The sequence below is a fragment of the Aythya fuligula genome, chromosome 26 (genome assembly GCF_009819795.1).
Source record: "Aythya fuligula isolate bAytFul2 chromosome 26, bAytFul2.pri, whole genome shotgun sequence".
Classification (NCBI taxonomy): Eukaryota; Metazoa; Chordata; class Aves; order Anseriformes; family Anatidae; genus Aythya; species Aythya fuligula.
Window position 1 is genome coordinate 4,182,632 of NC_045584.1, and position 23,906 is coordinate 4,206,537.

A 23,906-nucleotide genomic window follows, 5' to 3' on the forward strand; every position below is an offset into this window, starting at 1 on the left:
CTAAAGAACACCTGTAGGGTTACATCAGCCTGTGGCACGTAGTTTCTATGTGACAGGGTTATTGTAGTGCTCTCGTTTCACAAACCTTTTTCTTCTACTCATCTGTCAAAGGAGTAACTTAAGACTCTTTAAAGAAGGACTACAGTTCTTTAAAACAACACCCTTTGAAAGCTGGACACTTTGTGCAATACTTAGCAAAAAAATAACAGAAAATAAAAAACAAAACAAAATTTGAGCAAAACAAAATCAAATTTAATGTTCTTAAATGCAAAAGTAAAAACAAACAAAAAACACAAAAAAGCAAAAGAAAATTAACAGAAACAGAACAACTCAAAGTTTCAAGGCAGTCTGCAGAAAACTTGGGGGATTAATCTTTAAATCTACAAATCAAAGGGTTTTTTTGTTAATATCTAACTTGCAAGTCGTAAGTACTTTTCTGCTGAGTGTTCAATAAGTAAAGCTAGTTGTCAAAACAAAATCCTATTAAAATAGAAAAATCTAGCACTCATTAGAAGGGATGCGAGAAATACAATGCTCAAATGTTTATAAATGTTTTTTCTTTACAAAACAGAACTACCAAAGGAATTCAGACTATAATGATCTTTGAAAATGAGTATCTTGCTGCATTATAATGTACCAGTAAGTAGTGCACCATGCATTAAATATTTGGACAGAAGAGATTCAGTTTGATAAAGTAGCAACATATATTCACACTTTTTTGGAGTTTCATTTTGACTCTGAAATCTTCCCGGAGTTTCTTTGAAACTCTTTGGTCCATTCCTATTAGAAAGTGGGCTTTAAAAGTAATGTTTCTAAAACCTTTGAATTTGACAACTTGGCCACTGCTCAGTGTGCAACTTACCTCATCAATGGTGTTAAAAGTTATGCTGGCATGCTACTACTTACAAGACCTTGACTTTATAAAGCCTAATCCTCAACTATATGTAGCAATGAATATTAATTGATAAAGCAAATTTACTGTCAACTAAAACATTAGTATTTCTCAACTTTTCTTCCATACTAGTGAGTCTGGGATAAAGAAGGTCAGGGGAACGGGTAGGAAAAACAACAACATGAAAACAAGAAAAATTAATTAATTCAGCCTGATAGCTTTAAAAAGATTCCAGTTTTTGCAGACAACATTCAATGGAACAAATGTTAGTCTCATAAGTGAAAGCATGCTTCAATTTTACCACCATCCAGAGGGTCTAGTTAAATGCAATCTACTTAAGATTTCAGGGGATTTTTTTTTAACATGTTTTAAATGAAATAACTTAAAGTAACTTAAAATTGGTCTAACATTGTGGGATTTCAAACATTTGAACATGTCAGTTGCATCCCAGAATATAAAACCTTTTTCACTTCTCATTTAGACTAAGACAAACACTTGTGAAAATTGGCGCAAAATGAGTTTTACACTAACAAAAATGTTTCAACTTCTGTCACTCAATTATCTATTCCATACAAAAAGCACGAGCAAGTTATTTGTGGGACTTGTTGGTTTTGAAGGAAACCTGTAAGATTTTGTCCCCCAGGCGGTAGCCATTAAGACTTGCTATGGCCATTGCAGCTTCTTCATAGTTTGTCATGGTCACAAAACCAAAACCTTTGCACTTGTTGGTGTTGAAATCTCGAATAACTTTCACATTGGTAACCGCACCAAAGGGGCCAAACATCTGCCAGAGGATTCCCTCATCAGCATCTTGACCAAGGTTGTAGATGAAGATACACCAGCCAGAAGATGCGTTTCCTGGAACATTTACACCAGAAAGCCCACTCATGTGATCTACACCCATAGGAGAGAACCTAGCAAATAAAAAGCACAATATTTCATGTAAAAAGTTCAATTCAATTAAGCAAATTAACTTGAATGGGAAGCAACTGAGAATGAATATTTTCTACATGGACATCAAAACTGCCAGAAAAATGTTTACCCATTCAAATTAACAATAAACCAAATTGACCGCTGCCAGGAAAAAAAAAAAAGTTAAGTATTCCAAGTACTTTTCTTTATCAATAGGGAACTATAATTAGAAATAGGCAGGCCACAGAACAGTTGCAAGGCAAGTTTATGTAATCACCTTCACAGGGGACCTAGATTGATCTCTGAAGCTCAGCTAGGCTGTTAAGAGCGTTCCGTGGCATCAATGCAGAATTGCTCAAATGTGAAGTAACAGGCAACACCTCCCCAGAGGCCCCAGCTTGCTTCAAGCCACCCTCTCCCATTTCTTTTGCTCAAGGGGGTTGCATCCAATAAGCCTCCTTTTCTTGCCTCTACAATAGCACATTGGGAACTCCTAAGTTAAGGGTTTTCTTTGGGTTTCGCTTAGGAATAGAGTTTGTGTGTGTATTAATTTCAGTTTCTTTCTGTGGAACAGAAGAAAACCTACTCCCTTCTCCACCATAAGGCAGCAGGTGCAGGCAAACACTCCCAATACCAGCAGGTTACCGAGGAAGCCACAGGCATGCACACTCTCAGCTATTAGGTAGCCAAGGAAACATTAGCACTTCCTCAGTCAATTCTCGGTAGCTGGGATGCCCCACATTTCTAGCTACAGAATTTAAATTTTGGTTTATTATTCCTTAACACCAGTTATGCAGATGATCTAACTGTGGTAGCTTTCAAATATAAAAAGAGTGAACCACTTTAAAGTGTACAGTTTTAAAATTCAAGTATTTCTGGTTTTCTTCTTATTCAGTTGACACCAACTTCGTACTCTGAAAACTCATCTGACTTTACTGAATTGGACTTTTTAAAATCACCTACCCGCTCTTCCTAAATCTAGCCCCCAGCTTAGTAGCCCAGCAGTAATTCTGATTAACAAAAAGCAAATAATTTTCCTTTTTATGTCTTGCTTTGTGTTCTTTTCTTTTCTCCTATAACCCACGTATCTAATTCTCCTTTCATCTTCTATTCCTGGACTCCATCCTAGAAATTCAAAGCTTTAGAACATTTCAATGCAATATTATGGTTGCACAGCTAAGCACTCAAGGGTCACAAAAATCATGTGGAATTTAAAGTAGAAAACCTCAGCTGGATCCCTTTTGCTCGTGTATTATTTAAAAATGTGAGGTCACATGATTGTAGAAATATAATTATACTATACCAGGGGTTCCCAAACTGTGGTGTACCACTCGTGATATGCAAACCACTTAAATGCGGTACACGTGCTGCTCTCTGCCAAGAACATGGCGGTGGCAGATCCTGATTCTCTGCTGACCTGGAGAAAACAGGGAATGGATATCTGGGCAGTGAACACCACTTTCAGTGCCAAGCACTTCCCCACTGACTTCTTCTTGCCCTGCATAAAGACAGGAGCTGCTCTTGCCTTTACAGAGAGGAGAGGGCTCAAGGCAACGTGAATGAGAAGGAAGGGGAGCAGAGCTGCAGCAGCACACACATAGAGGCAGGGAAGTCAGCTCACAGTCAGTGTGGTGCTTAGGTGGGTGCACCCATACAAGAGAACCACTAGGTCATCATCTCCCCCAGCCCAGGCTCCCCGGTGCTCCAGGAGAGCTCACTTCTTTGGACACCTGAGCGAGCAGACCCTCCTGTACCCAGAGGGAGCCTGCTGGTACAGACACCTTCCCCTCCTTTGCACTGTAGCTTCTGCTGGCTGCCTGGGGCCAGGAGAGCTGCCACGGCTCAGCCAGGCTGCAGCTCAGCTCCCTGCCTGGTGCTGGTGTTTCTAGAGCACAGTGCGGACACACCTGAGCTCATGCTGCACATACTCACTGCTGCTGCCACTGTTGGCCAGCCCCGAGCAAATCCAAGTTTGGGAATCCTTGTACTATAGTAAAACTGAAAAAGCAGTTAAGAGTATCAGAATGTGAATGAAATGTGCTAACCCATGTGATTTGATGATTGTGACATCTTATCTACCGAGTGTTCGTTTTGCTTTTATGTGAAGATGTTCCTGTGTTTGCATGCTTTACACACTTGTTTTTTTTTTTCCCCAGACACCTTCAGCTCTGTAACATCTTTCTGTTTGAGTAACAATTTATTTATGTTAATTCATATCTGCAAAACGTTCATCTCAACAGATCACCAATCTTGGGTTCTTGTTCACATGTACAGGGAGCAGAAAAATCACTAAGCTCAGAACTGCGTGATGTTGGTTCCAGCAGACAGTGTAGGGCTGAACCTGCCCACTATGAAGCCTCGCGCTCTGCCCACAAGACCAGATCAACAGGTTATCAAGAACTGAAGACAACTGTAGCAGAAGTGTTTTGGGGTAGAAAGCAGGCAGACAAATCTAAAATACCTACTACATGCAAAATGATTTAAACTAGCAAGTTCCTCTGTTCTTTGAAGACACTAATTTTCCATTAATTTTCAAACATTCTCCTCTTTCAGCTTTTGACTTGCAAAATTGTTTCAGGTTTATTAAAAAAAACAAGGTAGAGACACCCCTAAAAGACTTGAAAAGGCACTTGAAAAAAAAAAAAAAAAAGGCACCAAACAACACCACCATAGGAAATACCACAACACAATCTCTCTTAACCAGATCTAACGTGACTCTAAAACAAAACTATACTTTGCAAATATACTTAAAAAAAAATAAATAAATAAAAAAACACCTTTCACAGGAGTTTCTGGTTGGTTAAAAAGCAACCATCAAAAGAACTTGCAGAAGTGTCAGTAAGCGTGCTACAGGACTAGACCTATAAAGAAGTCTAAATCTAGACTTGCATCCAGCCAGCAGAATCGCATAGTGTCACAGACCTCTGCCACTGGTGCCAACGCTCACACAAGGAGTATAGCTCCTGCTGTGATTCAGCTGACCTGCTATGTCTCTGCTTACCCTGGACTAACAGCCTGACAATACAGGAGCCAGGAGATCTCGCAGCAGCCTGGGATAACAGCCCGGACCCAGCCTGGCAAATAGCAGTGGACACACAGTACCTCATTGCCCTACAGGAAGAAGGTTTTTTGACACAGCAATTTTAAGTATACCTTTCCAAGGGTCATCTTATTAAGGATGTTGAAAAGACTAAGCCTGACTTAAATAGATAATACTTAAGCTCACACAGATGCAAGACACTTCAAAGAAAATTAAAAATACTTCATTAATATTGTTATTTGGATAACCTCAGCCTTTCAATTTTTGCTGGTATCCTCATTTTTGTTATATTTTTGTATCATCTCCCTCGTATTGTTTTTCCAACCTTCCCAGAGCATCTGTAAAAGACGTTATCTATGGCCGGTTCTTTTAAGTCAAACTTCTACCAACTTGAGACATTAAGCATCAACGCAGCGTTAATATTTTTTTTTTGTAAGCTTTTACTTTGTAAGCTTCTCATTGATATGAATGCCCCTTTGCTCTACTCTTATGAAAGACACTAACTCATTTAATACATTTTAGGAATCGTTTTAAACATGCTAGAGCACATTATCTCAGAAGTGACGTTCTTAAACTAAAAATTTATTTTTAGTTCTACGGAAGTCCTATAAATTCTTTTTGCTGAATTCTTCTCACTGCAGTCTGAGAACAACTATATACAGCATCACAGGTGGGAGAAATCCCACTGCTTATATAACGGTAGTTAGGCTAATATTAAAAATTTCATTACTGCTAAGTTGCCCTTTAACATAAGCTTGGCATTTTTTTTTCCTGTTGAATCATTCCACAAATAACAGGAGTTAAACCAAACTGATACCGGTCACTTCCACTGTTTTCCCTCAACTTTTTTTTTTATATCCCAATACAGATAGGAAGATCTACTGTGTACAAAACAGGTCTTGTTGAAAATTAATTGATACGAACTTGAAGCCTGAAGTAACCATGTATTTAACCCAACAGCCAAATTTCAAAGAGCAACACCAATTGAAATAAGGGCTTTCAGCATCACATTCTTCTAGAGCTTTGATAAAACACTACTCTGGACAAAGTCCTCTTCTGTGCGGTCCCCAGTCCATGTAAGATGCATCCAAGCTACAAATTGGATTACCATTGAAAATGTGAAGATAACTTCACTGAAGTGAAACAAAATAGATGCTTGGGAGCCGTCCAAGCACTGATGCCAACTTAATAGTTTTCAAGGAGTTTGTGAACTGGATGTAAATGCTACCTAGCCATCAGAACCAGAACTCCTAACTGTTCTACCTCTCTGGTTTAAGGTCCTTACACCTACAAAATCCTCTATATTGTCTAACAATATGGGGCTAAACAATGTAGACTCATTATATTTCCTATTGATTAAAGGATTATCAAGGAATAGCAATTCCCCTTCAGGCATCCTGGAGTTAATTCACAGGCTTTGATATCAACAGAAGTATTCCTATTCCAGAAGAGAGAACTGGCTCCAACTCTGAACAAGTCTTAAATTAAAAAAAAAAAAAAAAAAAAAAAGCTAAACTGGGAATATTTTCAAGATTTTTTTTGTTGTTCAGTTTGTTTTCTTTCCCTTCTTCTAGCATAAAACCCCAGTGAACTGTGAAAACATCAGACAACTAGGGGCCTTGGTCAAGATTTTCAAAATTCAGTCGTTAACTTCAGCAGTGTTCAACACCTAGGGATCCTCTGCTCTGCTTAATTAAGGAAAGCTTAGACTCAAACCCTTGGCCCAGATGTTTTCATCTGCCCTCCAAGCACAGTTCCATGTTGCAGCATCATCTGTTCTGGATGGAAACAGAGGTTTTTGGACCACGTACCAGAATTAGGAGGCCAACTCAGCATGTCAGCAGGACAGGACACTAAGACCAGTTCCTGATGTGAGCCATAAGCCATAAATACCACAGGAACTAGAAAGGATTAAGAGACCATTAAGCAGAGGGTCTGAGTGATATCTGTAGGAAATTAATAATTACAAATTAGAGATACAAAAGGCTTAATCCTGGATTTACAGAGGTATGATGGAACAAGATGGAGTGTAATCAAAATGCCAGTTTAAAGTATTCAGCCTCTATGTGGCAGCGAACACGAGTGCAATTTATACAGTCTGAGCTCTCTGGAAGCAGCTTATCCTTTCACCGTACTTTGTTCACTCCAGAAAACAAACGAGCCCTGGCCCAAGGCAAGGTTCCTAAGTTTTACCACAGTATGAATAGTTACAACTCAGTAAGTTCAGCATCCTTTAAGGAAAGCTCACTAGAAAAGACTTGCAGTTAGCACCAAAGGTGAGAACCAGGGCTGTGGAATGGTGGCTGTGTTGGGCATGTGTCTGCGCATGCACGTGTGACTGAGGGGAGGAAGCATTTCAGTTCTTGCAAGTCTGTGACAAGACATTAAGAGAAACGGACAGTTCTCGTCTTGAAGTCAACTACTGAAGCTTAACCTCGTCTCCATAATGTATTCCTACAGAACTCCTACATAATGTATTCCTTAACCCAGAATTGCTCTACTATTACCTCTGCCAACCTGCGGTACTGAAAAATCTCCACCAGCAAGCTTACAGCTGGGAGCAGAAGGTGACCAGAACATGTTGACGGATGAGCCCTGGGAACAGTCTGAGCTACCAAAGAGGCGATGGAACAGGAACACCATGTTTTCTTTACTCTTGGGAAAAAACACTTGTGAAAACCCTTGCCTGTGAAAACTTAGCAAAAGCACACTAATAAAATTAATACTGTTCTTAATGGCACAAAGACCGATGAACAACTCGGTCATTACAACTTAGTTTCACCTGAACTATAAACAAACAATAGCCATTTTTACTAAGTGTCCATTACACGACAGAATTAAAGTTATTAGCATTCACATTCAAAATAAAGATACCATCTGCGCTGCTTATCCTGATGCACCTTAATTCTGCTGTAAAACTTAAGGGGAAGGATGATGATGAATACATCCCAATTATAGTAAGGATTGAAAACGTGAGACAAACCTCAAGATTTTCCTAGGACCATGAAGCCTCTAGCCAACACAGCAGATAGATGTGCAAATTTTGGAACAGTTCGCCTAACTGCCAATAATGCTTAATTTCATTAATTGGTGTGGCTTGGCAGGTTTGAGTGCAGAGATCTAGGTGAGTGCTTCAGTAAAACACTCTTATTTGAGGAGCTGCCTGCATTCAACTTGCTTGTGCTACAGTAGAAGAGAATCTCAGAACGCTTGAAGAGGGCCCGGACCTCTGGAGGTCCCCTGGTAAACTCGAGGCAAGGGGCACCCACAGCAGGTTGTGCTGGACGGGTTTTGAGCATCTCCAAGGATGCACTCCAGGCTCTCCAGGCAACCTATTCCAGGGTTCAATCACCCCCTACAGTAATAGTTTTTTTGTTTTTTTTTTCTTATTTTTCCTGTAAGACAACAGCTGCCTGTGAAGTACTTATTCTCACTGGAGCCACATTATGCCTAGCTGTTCTTAGAATGCACAGCTCTGCTGTAATCACAGCAATACTGGAACAGAAGTACTGCAGAGGATTTCTTGAGCATTTTAGTCCAGATTTTGCTGAGCTAACCAGGTCTCTCTGAGGAGAAAAAAAGTGTGAATTCTCAACAGGGCAAGACTACTCTCAGAAAATTTCCATGAACACATATCATTAAAGGAAGACAATTACTTGTTTGCAAGATAGTAAATATAATGCATATTCCAGAGCACAGTCCGGCTATCAACATCCTCCTTTAGGCAACTAAGGCAAGTCAAATTCAAAGCAACTAAGGCAAATCTCTAAGGCAAAATGCACAATATCTTTCACAGCTCTGGAAGCAGACAGTATGCTGCAATTACCCAATAATCTTCCTGAACTTACAAGGACTTAAGGAAACAACACCACACAGCTCGAGATGGAGGTAGAAAACCCACAGAATCTTAATCAGAAAGTTTTCTTAACTTAGTATGACACCCCCCTGCTGGAACCAATGGTTCAGAGCTTTAATTAAGTTGCCAAATCGTATCTACATTCAGATAGATGGACTACAGAATGGGGATCTGTTGAGACAGGCATCTGTGAACACCCATCTGGAACATGCTACTTTATTATCTCACTACACACCGAATTGTAGAAATGCACACCTTAGTGTATGTACCTTCATGTAATTAGCTTTAATGCAAGTTTTACAAGTAAGATTTTACTTTAAACATCTTTTAATTCAACGATTTATTTACATAACACTGCAGGACACGTAGTGCACTATGTATTCAATCACACATGCTGCAACGAAGAGATTACTGCACAGCTGCAAGAGTACAGTTTCCCAGATGGACACGGGAATAGCAGTACAGCCTTAAATGCATTATTCTTCCTAACCTACCTGAATCTTTGCGCCTGGTGATGAACTGGCCCTCCAAACCGTCTAGCTGGTGAATGACACAGCTGCGATAACAGTGCCACATTTTTGTTCTGGTTAGGATTGGCTGCAAACTTCACTGTAATGGGTTCGGAGGAACCTGGGGGTTTGTGACCATTGAAATTTGTAATTGCCTCTTCTGCTTCTGACCTTTTGTCAAACCGGATAAATGCGACCCCTCTGGACAAACCTTTTAACCAAACCAATAAAAAAAAAAAAAAAAGTGAAGTTCAGGATAAACTCAAAATAATTTTGAATGTAAAAACAAAATGGTTAAAAGTTTCTACGGTCACAGCTTTCAAGTTCTCTGCGTTTACTAACGGTTCTTCAGCAGCTAGAGAATAAAGCACAAAATTAAGAAACAAAAGACAAATGAACACATTCATTTCAACTATAATTACTAGAGTGACTAACACTTATAATGTACTAAAATAAAAATCCAATACGGTAATATTCCAAGAAAACCAACATCAAATGCCATTTCCATTAACCCCAAAAAACATTTTAAATTAATACACCCTCAAGAAGAATCCCACTGAAAGAAAATGAATCACAAAACCCCTTAGCTTTGATTACTGTATCACTAAAAAGCATTTGCAAACAAAATTTTCAAAACATTTTCAGCTTTCCAAGGCTAACATGCACTCCAGTTCACAGACTATGGCATGAAGGTATAACTAATAAAGTAATTTAACCTTCTGTAACAAAAAGATCACAATTTTGGCTACATTATACTCATTACTTCTAGCTAGTGCATACCTTATTTTTAATTCATTAAGTACTGAGTAAGAATTACCTATTCCCTCCGTAATTATATTGAAGCAATTACACTTGCATCTTGTTTCTATTTCCCACCACTGGCCATTAGATTTTGTTATCTTTTTGATCAAGGTAGAAGTTACGCCTTATCAGATCTTCCCCCTTACTTCCCCTTCTCATCTGTGACTAATCTGGAAATACTGCTTACCACAGGGAAGTGAAAAGGGTACATTCTGTTTAAATTTCATTCCAAAGCAGATGATATTACGGATAGAATAATTCCAGGATTTTGCCAGCTGTACTTCAGAAAGGGCTGTATCAAATATTTTCATATTGCCTCTACTAGAGGCTCACACAGAGCTATCTTCAAAGAAAGCTTCAAAAGTTACTTCAACTTATAAATTACGAAGTTGTTTCCAAGGCAATTGGACATTACTTCCTGCAATTTTAGAGAAGGAAATACAGCAGGACAAAACCCTGGTCATACGGCAAGCATGCTGAAGGGAACCCATCCTCTACAATGCCCTTCCTATAGACCCTTCTAGGGGCATGTTTTCTTTTGGGGCACTGGGAGAACTTCCAGAAACAACAACTCGTCTCATTTACTCAACGATGTCAGGTATGCAGTCACACAGAAAAAGCCTGCTTCCTAAGTCACTGCACTTTCTGAAGAGAACATCTGCAGAACAATGGTGGAAGATGCATTTGCAGAAGCCACCCTGTGGCTAGCACCACCTGTGCAAGTGGTATTCCTAACGTCACCTGGAAAGCAGTCTACCTGGAGTTCTTGGTGATTACTTTTAAAACAGGAGACTGGACCAGACCAGTTCAAATCAGAGCTGGTCAGATGATGAGCTGCAGTACAAGTCTTTCTGTGCCCTGTGCTGCAGAAGTACAGGATGGCAGCAGCACCCCCAGTCAGCAAGGGCTACCCCAAAACCTGGCATATGGTTGCTTCTCCACTTCCATGCTGTTCATCTTAGCACTTCTCACTTGATTTATCAGTTTTCATTTAAAATACAGTATTAAGTCTCAAAAGCTGGAGGACAATCTCTGCTGAAGGAATGTCTGAAAGCACAAAGGAAACTTTGTCCCAGTTGGGCCCAGTTCCAGATATGAAATGCAAATTTTTAAAGCCAAGGCATGGCTTCGTTCTTGAAGGGAAAGGAAACCTAGGCTCTGCATGCATAACTGAGCTTCACAGTGTAAACAGAATACGTTCTTCAAACAATACATAATTAAGGTTCTGCAAGCAAGATGTATATCCTGTGAGCTGAGGGAATTAGACAGCATCATGCCCCAGCACACTCGATAAAAGCTGTATTTATTCCTGGAAATATTCTGATTGTATGACTTCTGTCATCTCATTTTATAGCCCTGTCAGAGACGCTAGCTATCTCCACTCCACTGGCAACCACAGAATGGTGACTCTTTTGGAGACTTTTATGAGTAAGTTTAGTAAGCTCCTAAAGCCTTTTTCTTGCTTCTACTTATAGTTCTAATCCAGGTAACTAGCTCAGAGAGACAGAGCCATATGGATGCCAAAATGAGTTCTTCTCTAGAATAGGAAGGATCAGATTCCCTCATCCAGTCTTGAAGTGCCTGCAGTGTTGGTACCCAGACCCCCTTTAGTCACCTCAGACTTTTACATGCAACCACATTTACAGTGCAATCCACCTGATCAAATCAAAACACTAAGGAGTAGGTGCCTACACAGGAAACCAATTCCAATGGAGATATTTATGTTGTAGACTTTGACATTTAGTCAGACGAATCTCACCAAAAGTTGCTGATGACCTACTCTAAATTACAGTGGATTCTTCAGAGTATCAAAGCTGCTGCTCCTCACACAGCTTGAAAGCTGCTGCTCAACTAATGTACATGAAAGTACATACTACTGTGTATAAACGTTAATCTAATTCTAGTAATTCCACATTTATCATTGCACTAATATAGCACATGCATAATTCATAATTCAAAATTCATACATGACAAATGAGCTGCTGGAAAAAAACAACTCAGAAGACCTGAGGTTGCAGGATAAGTCATACTCCACAGCATAGCTGTTTCAAATAATTACATAAGAAATTAAAACTGTCAAAACACATTGTAGCACCAAGTCAGAATTAACATTATAAAGGAAATCCTTTGTGAAAAAGTAAAACAAAGAAAACAAAAAAACACATTGGTTTTCTCCTGAGGTGAGTGATTAACTAAGCAACTTCTTTTTACTTCAGAGTTTGTTTGTTTTTTTTTAAAGCACAATGCATTCAGAAAATTCAAGAAGGTAGTAATTCATATATGAAGCTTATTCTTCTGGTTAGCAGTAGCCAGAGGATAAGACACCTCAAACATTTTTAAAATATCAAGAAACTGTATGAGTGAATTCCAAGTTGATGTGAAAGACAAAACACACTGGTATTTTTCTTTTTAAATATTTGACTATAGCCTGGAATTCACCTGTGAGTAGCAGCTGCACTTTTGTAAAGTAAACTTAATACCTGCAAATTACAAGCAGATTGCCCAGGCACACACTGCACTATACTCACACGAAGTGTCAGAGCAAGAGGAAATTTGGCAAATCAACATTTTAGCTTGATAGAACAGATAATAAAAGCATGGAATACATTATGAGGTTTAGACTGTAACCTAGCAAAGGAAGCAATGTAAGTCATTCTGTGTGAAAAAAACAAACAAACCAACCCCACATTAGAAAAGGACAGCTCATTAAAATTATTTCAGTGGTTAATACCGGATGCCATGGTTAGTTTGTGACAGTTAAACTAGTTTAAGAGCTGCTAGTCCCTGAAGAGAGACAAAACATGCCATACAGTACAGTTTTGTCTAGCTAGTGCAACAGAACTCACCTGTGGTTTGATCCACAAGCACACGTGAGTTGATGATGCGTCCAAAACGTGAAAACATATCTTCTACATCTTTTTGCGTCATTGACCTCGGTAGTCCACTAATATATAAATTAGCATCCTTGATAACTTCAGAACTTGGACGAGCATAGGAAACCTTAAAAAAGGTTAATAATTAAATAAGGATACATTCAGGGTTTAAATTGAAAGAGTAGCTTATTTTGTCATAAGTCGCTTGTATTTATTCCTCACTAAACAACGCAGGCATTTTTTATTGTAGTTCAGAAGAGGTAAATGGGTAGAGGAAAATTACCAGAAGGGAAAGAAAAGTCATGCTGCTATACAACTCCACTGCTCTTAGGTTCATCCGACAGATAAACAAAAAAACAGCACTGCTATAAAAAGCCAGCAATAGACCAGTGTTTCCAACATACCCGTTATGTTGAAGAATCCCTGTCCAAAGTTCGGAATTCAATAGTGGACCTATCAGTTACCACAGCTCACACCAAGAACTTGTGCAGTCAGTCTATTTTTTGAGTCAGAAAATTTATCAGCTGCAGTGCAGCTTTCTACCTTAATTTCTGCTAATAGAGAAAGTTACAAAAATGATTTAAGCAGGCATGGTTTCCTGGGCATAAAGTACCATTATATCCAAGAAGGAGTGCATGTGTATTAACAATTTAAAACAGATTGACTTTGAGACATAAGAATTCATTCCAAGTCATTGTTAGGCTTTTGATCTTGGCTACTTGTACTATAATGGTGGGAACAAAAAACAAAAACAAACAACAACAACAAAAGCAATCTTTAAATACCAAGCTGTTACAAAACCCAAGTGACTTAACAGCTCATTTCACTACTCTGCTCCCACAGTCAGTCTGTCTTGCAGCTGGACAGCACACAGAACTCACCACCAGAACGAACAAGCACTCTAAACAGACTGTAAGTTTATTATAGTGTCATTTTCACAGAAAGCTGAAAAATCTCTACATCCTACCTTGATAGTTTTTGACTGAAGTCTGAGGCCATTCAGCGTGTTTATTGCTCGTTCAGCATCTTTTGCAGTAACGTAGTTCACAAAGCCATAGCCTAAGCTGTGTCCTACACAGAAGAACAGTTTTTAAATTAATCCTTACACAAGAAGGTTATCACTACCAAAACTGAAGGAAGTGAAAGCAAGAAAAAATGAACATAATCCATCCAGTAAATACTTATTATGCCACAGAACTTTCAGATGATGCACGCCAACCTCGAGAAACAACTCAAGGCTCCTTCAAACATCCTCAAGAACAGTTTATCTCAGATGGCTGCAGACCGTTCATCAGCAGTAGAAAAATCAGATCTGAACTCTTGTACTGACTCTTGTCTCATGAACTTAACGTCGATATAACAAAGACATGAATTTAAGCCAAGTTCACAAATACAAGCTCTTGTATACAAAGAACAGAAAGCAAAAAATGTGAATTGATGAACCCCTGGGTATGAAGTCATCATACTACACGTTTCTGTGTAGCTATTTCAACTCCTGGAGACCACAGGAAGGGTTTTTATTTCTTCATACATTCATATAGCTAATAAGCAGTAAGCATCCCAAGCACAGGATAAAGCTGAAAAGTGAAAAAATTATCTTCAATGCAGATACTTCATGTACTTTAAGTTTACCTTAAGTCTTACTAAAAAAAAATAAATAGTAATAGCATAACTTTAAAACATTTAAGGCAAAGGACACTTAATTGGATATTTGTTTGTTCTGCTTCCGTATATTCAACCTCCACAAATGCTCCTATCAGTTATAACAGTACATAAAGTCACTCCAGGTTGCAGTTTCCCAACTGTTAGAGGCTATCTTATCACTGCAGGCCTAAAAATAACTAAAATCCTTTCAGACTGTCTTGGCACCTCCCATCCAAGAGATGTTCCTTTTTCAGACTCCTCCTAGTCCGACCTACAGAATGCGTGAGAGAAAACTTTTAAGTGTGCAGAGGAGAACGTGCTATTTTACTGTAATACTATACTACTGCTATCTTATTTACAGCTCCACTGATAGGCTTGAGAACAGTAGAAAATGTGGCTAAACATTAGAGTAAAGCATTCTCTTCTGAAATACAGCCCTTTTTGATTACATGGCACGGCTCCACAACAGTCCCAGCTGCCAAGGCAGTTTCCTTACGCCTTCCAGACATTTCAGAACACCAGATCTACAAAGATGAGTCGTGGTGACATCCTAGCACGAAATCTCAGAGTAACTGAAGATTAACCCCCTCTGAAGACTTCAATCAATATCCTGGTAGCTTATAATACCTTGTGGGTATTGAGACCTACCAGCCTATAAGCAGCACAGGACGGAAGGAGGCTCCAAATAACCTTCTGCACGTTGTTACCAACAGCACATGGGGCAGACGGAGTGCAGCTGGAACAGCACAACTGCCTGGCATGTCCCGAGTTCACCTGCTTTGTTGTGAAATGTAATATACCACTAACTCATCGAAACCCAAATAATGTCGCAGCCTGTTTCTTAATACACTTGTTGTATAAACAGTCCCAGTTAATTTTTACAGCCTGCTAAAGCTCTTAAAAGAAGCCAGATCCACTTTACGTTCACGCCTCCTAGAGGAACGACATCCTGTTCTTTGACAAGGCATTAAAACATCGCCACTAGCACAGACCAAGCTTCTATAATACCAGGCACTTCTGTACAATTGCAAGAGCAAATTAATCTTTGATAGCCAAGTACAATTTAATTCTACATAGGAAACAAATAGAATGAAAGACCTTTGACAACATCTTCTGTACCTTTACCTTTCAAAGAGCTACAGATGACAGTGGCTAGTAGAACAGAAAATGCACATTATTAAGAAAACAACAAAAAAGCACGTAGGTAAAAGAGAGATACGGCTGTAAAACCACAGAGATGGTCAATCATTTAGATAAAGTGTGGTTAGCCTGGCTAGTGAGGTCCTAGTAAAGATTTTGGAGACAGGCCCTTAAAGATCAGGGAAATAGCAGACCTAGCCACCCTCTCTTGGCAGGGCAAAGGCAGGAGCCCGTGCAGCGTGGATTTGTTAAGCTGTCCTTAGTGCTCTGGGTCACAGAGCCCAGGGGCTCAGTGTTCTGGCCAGCAGTAGTGAACGTCCTTCCCCATTTTCCTGGGTAAGTCCCCAGAGAACAGAGCAGGCAGACCCTCTCGTGCAGAGCCTCAGACAGCCTGTACGTTTATGCACCGTTTGAGATCAGTGACACGGAAGATTAAGCTACTTAGTTTTGTTTTTATCCCATATATACGTGTTCATAGATACGCAGAACTGAAAGAGGACCACAGGATCTGGGTCAAGCCCTTGCAATCACACGCTGTCCATATTCCCCTTCCCTAAAAAGGGAGCTTCACATGAGCAGTTAGGTTTTTGTCCCGAGGACTCTGATTGAAAGCACGATCTGGAAATCCCTCCTCTAATGCTCTCCTTTTAGAAAAGTTGGCCTGAGTTTATCCCTACCTCACTTATACCCACTTGTTCTTGTGCAAGTACCATCCTTTCACTTACACATGCTCACACTTTCAACTGTCTGGTTCCCAAAATACGCACTCAGGGACCATAACCCCCTCAACCTTCTGTCTTGGTTTCACCTGAGCCAAAATTGTTCTTTTCCACTTCCCATTTTATAAAGGTGGCTATTTCTATCAGAGTTTGAATGCCCTGGGAAAAGAGGGCAGGGATGGAATGGGGTTAACAAACAAACGTAGATAAAACAGCAGGGGCTGAGAAGGCATCTAGCAGATGGCAGGATTACAGCAGTAAATTTCTCATATCCCCAGTGGTTACAGTCTCACTAACTTCTTAGTCACCAGATAAGAAAGCACCTATTACCTATCATCATCCCCTACAAGGGCTAGGATACTGACCCTCCCCTCTTCCTCTATACTTACCACCTTTAAATGACATCAGTGGAATGTGATTTTACAGTCCTGAAGTGTTAGAAAAGCTAGCCTACACAAAACTGACTCCAGCTACCAACTTATCAGCCTCAGCCATCTCCTGCCATTCGGGTCTTGTTTTTGATCTCTAACCAGGCTGGATCTCACCCACGACACCAAGAGGCACATTCCAGATCTCGAGGGGCACGTTGCGTACCTCAACACATCGCTCCTCAGGAACACCGTCTGCTTCGTAATTGTGCAATGCATTCCCACCTCCTAAGAGCACGAACTAGCTTCCTTCAGGGTATGCCAGAAAAAACAAGGGACTGGCATTTACACAACATAATGATTTATGTCAAGTGTTTGTCTCAGGCAAGGCGACGTTATTTGCTTTACCAGAACATTAACAGCCTCCTAGAAACCTATTGTGCAAAAGAAAGCTATTCCATAACATTTCTCAATCTATTTTTAGTGGATAGTAATACAAAAAAAAACATTTTTCCTTATACATAAAATGTAAATCTACTCAAGAGACCAAAAAAAAGCAAACAAGTAGGCCCTTATCTGGATGAATAAATTAACAAAGTGATCAAGAAATCTCATTTTAAACAAACTGCCATACTCCTTCAGGATAAAGAATCTAGTTTTGTTCCCATGATAAGAAGCCCTTTCATGAAAGAGGGCACTCATTTTCTTTCTGTGCGTCACTTGGGTTTCTGTCCATGTCCTTGCTTCCTCTCCCTGCTGCCTCAGACACACGCCTTCAGTCCCTAGGTCATTTCTCATTCCCCTCCTGCTATGGGCTGACAACTCCGGTTTCACTGGAGCCCAGTACAAGAACAGAGCTGGTGCTTGTCTTCCTCCCCACTGCACAGCGGCTGCCCCTCAAAGCAGCAGCCCCGGATTCCCCCCATCCTGCCCTCCTCAAGGAAGCCGAGACGTAAACCTGGCCCCACTACACCTTTGGCACCAAGGCATTTCAGTTCTGAATTTGTTTTCTGAACTGAGAAATTCTTGCTAACCCATGCAGTCTTGTGAGATTACATAAATAAATAAAAAGCCCAGTAAACAACGCAGGAGGATGGAAGAGATGCTCCCAAGACGTCACTGAGGAGCACGGGGTGTCTTGGGAACAGTCAGGTTTTTTGTTTGCTGCTGCAAAACATGCTGTGAGTGGTAAGCTGAAATATGCACGAACGCATCGAGCACTGCCTTGTCTGAATGCAGACATCAGTGGGCTGAAATGCACAACTCTCAGCAGTGGCTCCGCAGCTTCAGAGGATGTGAACAGCTAAAAGTGCACTGCACGAGCTTGCTTCAGTACACTTACACACACATCAACTACAGAAAAACATGAGCACACCTGCATCAAGCTTCAGGAAAGAAGTCCTGCTAACGTAGAGGTAGAGCAAGGTAGGATTGCAGAGCGGGTGACCACAAGGTTATCCTCACCCCCAGGACAAGCGGTGCTGTGCACATTGCACTGCCCTGCACTAGGTACACGTGCCAGCTCCTGCTGTGAAAGAGCAATGTGCTAGCAACTCTAAATGTGGTGACAGAAAATAGCAGCTGGGCTTCCCTCTGCAGCAGTGCATTCCTCTGCTTTGTTAGGTCAACCTAAAAAGGCATTCAGTTCTAGAAATTCAATTCCTAAAAATTAAAAATAAGCCATTTCAAAACAAAGCTAACAGATTCTCTCTGAACACTGCAGAAACTAGAAGGGGTTTCAATATAAAAGGGATCAGGTATGATACATCTTCCATCTGCTTCTTCCCCCAGTTTTATGTCCTTTGCACACAAAAGGTACCCGCTGGACACCGGCACAACACAACGAGCTCTGAAGCTGCTCTTAAATGCTACAACCTCACGTGGCAGTGCTTGTTTTTACTTGGCTGACTTCTGCCGTTAAGATTCACTTAAAAGACAGATGCTAAGAGGTACACGTCTGTACTTTACAGGGTATTGCCACAGTTTGCAGGCTTTGCACCCGAGCACCTTACCTCCTCCTACCTGGAAAGGCCCCGGAGACAAGGAACCGCCTGAAGCCACAGGACCTTAAACCTGGAGTCAGGCCACTGTTTCTGAACGGTGTTGTTATAACAGATTCTGTTAAGTTATAACAGACTGCTGTCAGTTTTGACACTTTTATGTACACCTGTGCTAACAAGAAAATAAAACAGGCTTCGGGAATTTCCAACCCTTTCATTATGGGGAAAAAAACACAACACTTCAATTGGAACGCCAAGAACAAAGCTCGCCAAGAACAAAGCTCAAGAATGGAAGGTGCTAATAAGCTGATCCACAGCAAAATAAAGATAATTAAAATTTTGGTGGACTACTGTCTCTTATCCTTGCTATTAATAGAGATGAGAGTATCCTGTCAGGTGTTGAAATAGAGGAAGGAAGACTGAACCAACCCAGAGCATAGCACTGATAATTTGAAGTAACTGTGGTTTTGAACTTCTGTCTAAAAGATGCGTACAGTATTTCAAACGCAGCCTGTTACAGCATACCTAGAAAAAAAATCTTAATAAAAGCAAAGCAACATTTTAGGTGCCAATGGAACGAGCTACTGATTTAATGGGAAAGATACAGACCAGCTTCCAGTCTCTCAATAACCTTCTGTCAAAAGGTACTGTCATTTCAACAGCAACTGGATGTCAGATTGAGGCAGGGTTAAAGCATCAGCCTCCAGACCTGACCACACGCAACGAAGTTTTATTTAAACTCCTGCAGCGTCCATACCAACTGACCCCGGTGAGTAACAATAGCCATGGCTTTTGTGTTACTCTCCAGCCTAGCAAATCAGGGGCTTAATTGAACAGCAGTTCCGGCAACACCACTGATGAAATGGTTTGAGTGGAAGAGAAACCACATCAGAGCATGCAACAAAGGCACATGAAGTTCACATTACAGCAAAGCTTCCTTGCTCATCCTCATTTCCAGCCTCCTTCCCAATCACGCATAGATTTTTACATGGAGGAATTACTGCTGTAATTACCGAGTTTCTTTATTTCCTCAAGTGTTTGTGGTAACTGCTTACTAAATTGGTTAATTAAAGAATTAAAAAGCTCGTAATTAAAAGAGGAATTCAAACCCAAGCAAGCAGTGAGAGTTGACCAGCCACCATTTGCCGACTCCGTGGGAGCATGCCTCAGCACAACACACACTACACAGCTTCATCCTGATCCAACTCATTCTAAAAGCTGTCATCTATAGAGCGAACAAAGCACAGGACTGCCAAAAAGACCTGAAATAACCTGCCAGTGACTAAAACCAGTGTTTTTGCTTTAGAAATGCTTATCCCTAAGGGCAAAACATTGCCTTCCAACTTCAGTGTTCACTAGCCAGGGATGCTGCTAATAAGGGTTACTGGTTTTTGTTGGAGGAATCCCTGACCCCTCGGCAGCTTCAACACAAACCAGAAATGCAAAGCTGCCCATAGGCAGTGGATATGCTGACAATTACTTCAGAGCTAGGTCACCACATGTTCCCATATACGAGCACAGACAAACTACTGCATCTTTTTCACCACTACGTCTTCCCCCATTACTCAAATTTGATGCCACCCACTTACCGGTGAGCATTATTTGGTAGCTCCACAGCCCTTCTAAGAACTCCTTTGAGGAACCCAACAGAGACATTTCTTCAACTCCTCAGCTTGGACATGATGCTGAGGTGCAAATAATGTCTTGAAGCAAGCAGGGGAGACACAAATAGCTCAGGCTGCAGGACTTGCCCTCATCAATCCATCCACACCCCTTTGATCACCCAACACTATTTCTCCCACGTGGCTGGCAAATACCCAGCAGAAATGCAGCCCGGCTGCCACAGAAGGTGTCAAAGCCCAAGCACGAGAGATGGCTTAATCAGAAACCAGTGTTTGAAGACATACCAAAATCTCATCAATCTCACTGGGTCTGGAAGATGGTATTGGATGCTAAGGACTGGGAACACTGTTGGGTTCAAACCTACCAGAATAGACCAACCTAGAACTCAGGAAAACAAGTAGACATGTCAGCAGAGCAGCCTGGCTAACAAGGGAATTTGTGGCAGAGCTCCAAGGCAAACAAGCAGCATGCAGGAGATGAAGAAGGACAACCTGCAAAGAAAGAAATTTAGAAACAGTCCATTTGGTTTCAGGGAAGCCAAAACTGAACTTAAGTTGAGACTTGCAAGGAAAGCCAAAAAAAAAAAAAAAAAAAGGAAAAAAAAGAAAATCGGAGGGAAGAGTAACTTTGAAAGGTCATGGGAACTGGACAAGGTCCCCAGCAACTGCAGATGGACAAGAGCTAAGTCCACCTTCAAGAGAGCCCAAAGAACAGCCCAGGTCACCACAGGCTGGTTGGCCTCACTATGGTTCCAGGAAAACCACGGAGCGAGTCCTCCAGGGACACGTTTCTGAGAAGCATGGTTGGGTCAGCATGAACATCCCAGGGACAAACCATGCCTGCCCAACCTGACTGCCTTTGGACAGGAGGACTGGATTTGTGGACAAGGGAAGAGCGTTGGCTGCCGTTCCCTTCATCTTCAGCAAGCTTTCCATACTGTGCTCGATGGAGTCATGGTACAGAGCATGGCGAGCACGAGCCAGCAGTGCACTAGGACACAGAAGGTTAAGGGCACCCTGCATCGTGCTAAGCAGAAGGAAGCATGAAGGAAAGGGAAAGGATCATCCCCCCTCACTCAACACTCACTAGACAACATCTGAAATACCGCTCACAGTAATTCCTGCGCCCAAATACAGGAAATACATCAATGACCTGAGGCGAGCTCAGCTAAGGACCACTGTGATGCTCACAGGGATGGATTTCCAAGCTTGGATGTTTTCAAAGCCAGACCTAGAGTAACCCGGCCTGACCTTACAGCTCACTCTGCTCCAAGCAGGATGCTGGATGTAGGTGGCCACCCAGCTATGGTCCCAAGGACAGAACGAGGAACCCTGGGGTTAACGTGGCCTTGGGGCCTTTCCAGTTCCACCAAAGGCCTTTTTGTGCCGACAGTCCATATGCATACTTCACCTCAGTAGGGACGTAACACACCTAAGGATTTATGAAAGGTCTACAGAAGGTAAGGAATCCCACCTTTATTCTCCCTCACAAGACCATCTCCCATTCACAGAATCACTTCCAAATTCTGAGTTTATTTCAGTCCTGAAACCAAGGCCTGGACTTACCAAGACCACTCCACGGCTAGGAACTCCAATCCTGCCAATTTGCAGCAGACTAGTTATTCTGTCACACATTTCTGGAAGCACCCACTCCTGTTCTGTTTTCAATTGAGTGAATTTCCAAAGGTTTCCATTTTTTTTTTTTTGACATTTTTTTTGTCCCCTAGCCTCAGGGGATTATGCTACTTTCCAACTCCTCCTGATGTCCTTCAGCCCTAGTTACCTCTGCACCAGCTTTTAACCCCTTCCTCATTTTAATATTCAAGATACCAGCCTCAGTAAGGAACGTGCCAGCCCTGCAGGCTCTGCCTGACTTGGCTTTGGAGTTTTTGTTTTCCATACCACAAAGGTTTTGTTTCCATACCACGAAGCATCCTTACAAAGACTGGAGGAGGGGGGAGCAGCTTCTTGAAGGACTTCTGTCAAAACCCGTTTTTTGGAAGCAAGCAAACATTTAATTCAAGTATTCAATCACCAGCTTTCAGAAGTAACAGCAGAAGGGCATCGTTCTCCATTGCAAATCCATGCTGACCAAAACTCATCACAGCACCAAGCTCACACCGTACCCATGAGAACACAGTGAACACCCGAGACCTTCACTTGAGACCTTCAGCAAAGATACAGATGATGCGTCTCAGCCTCTCTGAAATCAATCTGAAGCTAAAAGGCCACAGCCTGATCCCAAACTTCACCTGATCCAGTCCCCCCAGGTCTCATCTTCCTTTCTTCAGCAAGGTCCTTACAACTAGCTTCATCAGTGATTCTCCTAAGTTGCTTGAAATGCACCTGTTCTGGCCCATTTATACCACAGTGACCACATTAAGTCCCAGAAAACTGGAAAACATGCTGCTCATGTCAGAACTAAGAGGTATAGCAGCTTTAGCACAGGTACTAGAATAGCACCTTATTCCTGAAGGGCACATTCACATTGCCCAACAAAATATTCTAGTCTTGTACTCAGAATTTTGATAAAGGAAATAAGTATTTTATTAACCAGAGTAACTCCTTCAAGCTACAATTAATCATTCCGAATTTTAACTCTTCTGCTTCATCTCCAGTTTAATCATAAATGCTGTCCAAAACTACCGTTGGTCATACAGACACCCAGAGCACTGCAGAAATCCCACGGAATCAGGTTGTTGTCAGGCCGAGGGCAAAGCTCCAGCCAGCTGGACAGCCTGGTGCAGTGCCTAACTTCTGCCATCTGCAAAGCACTGCCCTGTTGTAAGACTGAAGTGGTTGGATCGATGCTACCTGTAAGCATACCCCTTAGGGCACAAAGGCAAAAGCTCAGGTTCTACACAACTATTTCCAAGATTTTTACCCTTTATAAGCTCCTATGGTCAGTGTCAACACAACAGCTCAGTACTTTTCTTCCACAGTGACCAATCTCAGCTTCATTATAGTTTCTATCTGAGCCAATTCCTGCTTCTACTTAAGACTTAAAACTTAAGACAAACAGTCACATTTATGGGAGTCTAGGGGCAAAACAGTGTTTAGCAGGTTCCGAAAGCCTGACCTTCAAACAGCTCAGGATAACGTCTGGAATTACAGCAACGTGGCCTCTCCTCCATTTGCAAAATAAATGGAATTTGCCTTGAAACAAAGATTACTCCAAGCAATACAAACAGACGCTTCAAACAAAGAAGTCAAAAACTACAACGCAAACTTGACGTAAGTCTGGTCTTAACCTGGATCAAATGAACAAAGAGACAGCTTCCAGGGATATCACTAACACCACAATATTTAAAATTTTGACCATTTGCAGTAATAGTGCCAGCTTTAAATCCTGAAAACAGAAGATTTAATATTAGATGTTGCTTTAATTTAATGAAGCCCTTCCACACATCCATCTCTTCTATGTATTCTTTTTATATTTTCTCCTTTCTCTCATTTCCATGACATTTTTCTATTGAGATTTAATTTAAGTTGCTCCAGGGCTCTTCTTCCAGATGAACTGCAGTCACATC

The 23,906-nt window shown here is 41.1% G+C and overlaps 1 protein-coding gene across 3 annotated transcripts in view; it reads right to left on the reverse strand.

The window, feature by feature from the left end:
- Positions 1-411: 411 nt before the first annotated feature.
- Positions 412-23,906, reverse strand: part of ELAVL1 (ELAV like RNA binding protein 1) — a 40,579-nt gene continuing 17,084 nt past the window's right edge. For all 3 annotated transcript variants that reach the window (XM_032203539.1, XM_032203540.1, XM_032203541.1), the window contains exons 3-6: positions 13,851-13,954; positions 12,857-13,010; positions 9,195-9,420; positions 412-1,806 (exon numbers count right to left, since the gene is read on the reverse strand). In XM_032203539.1, coding sequence (XP_032059430.1) covers positions 1,482-1,806; positions 9,195-9,420; positions 12,857-13,010; positions 13,851-13,954 — 809 coding nt within the window. In that variant the 3' untranslated portion in view covers positions 412-1,481. The remainder of the gene's footprint in view (positions 1,807-9,194; positions 9,421-12,856; positions 13,011-13,850; positions 13,955-23,906) is intronic.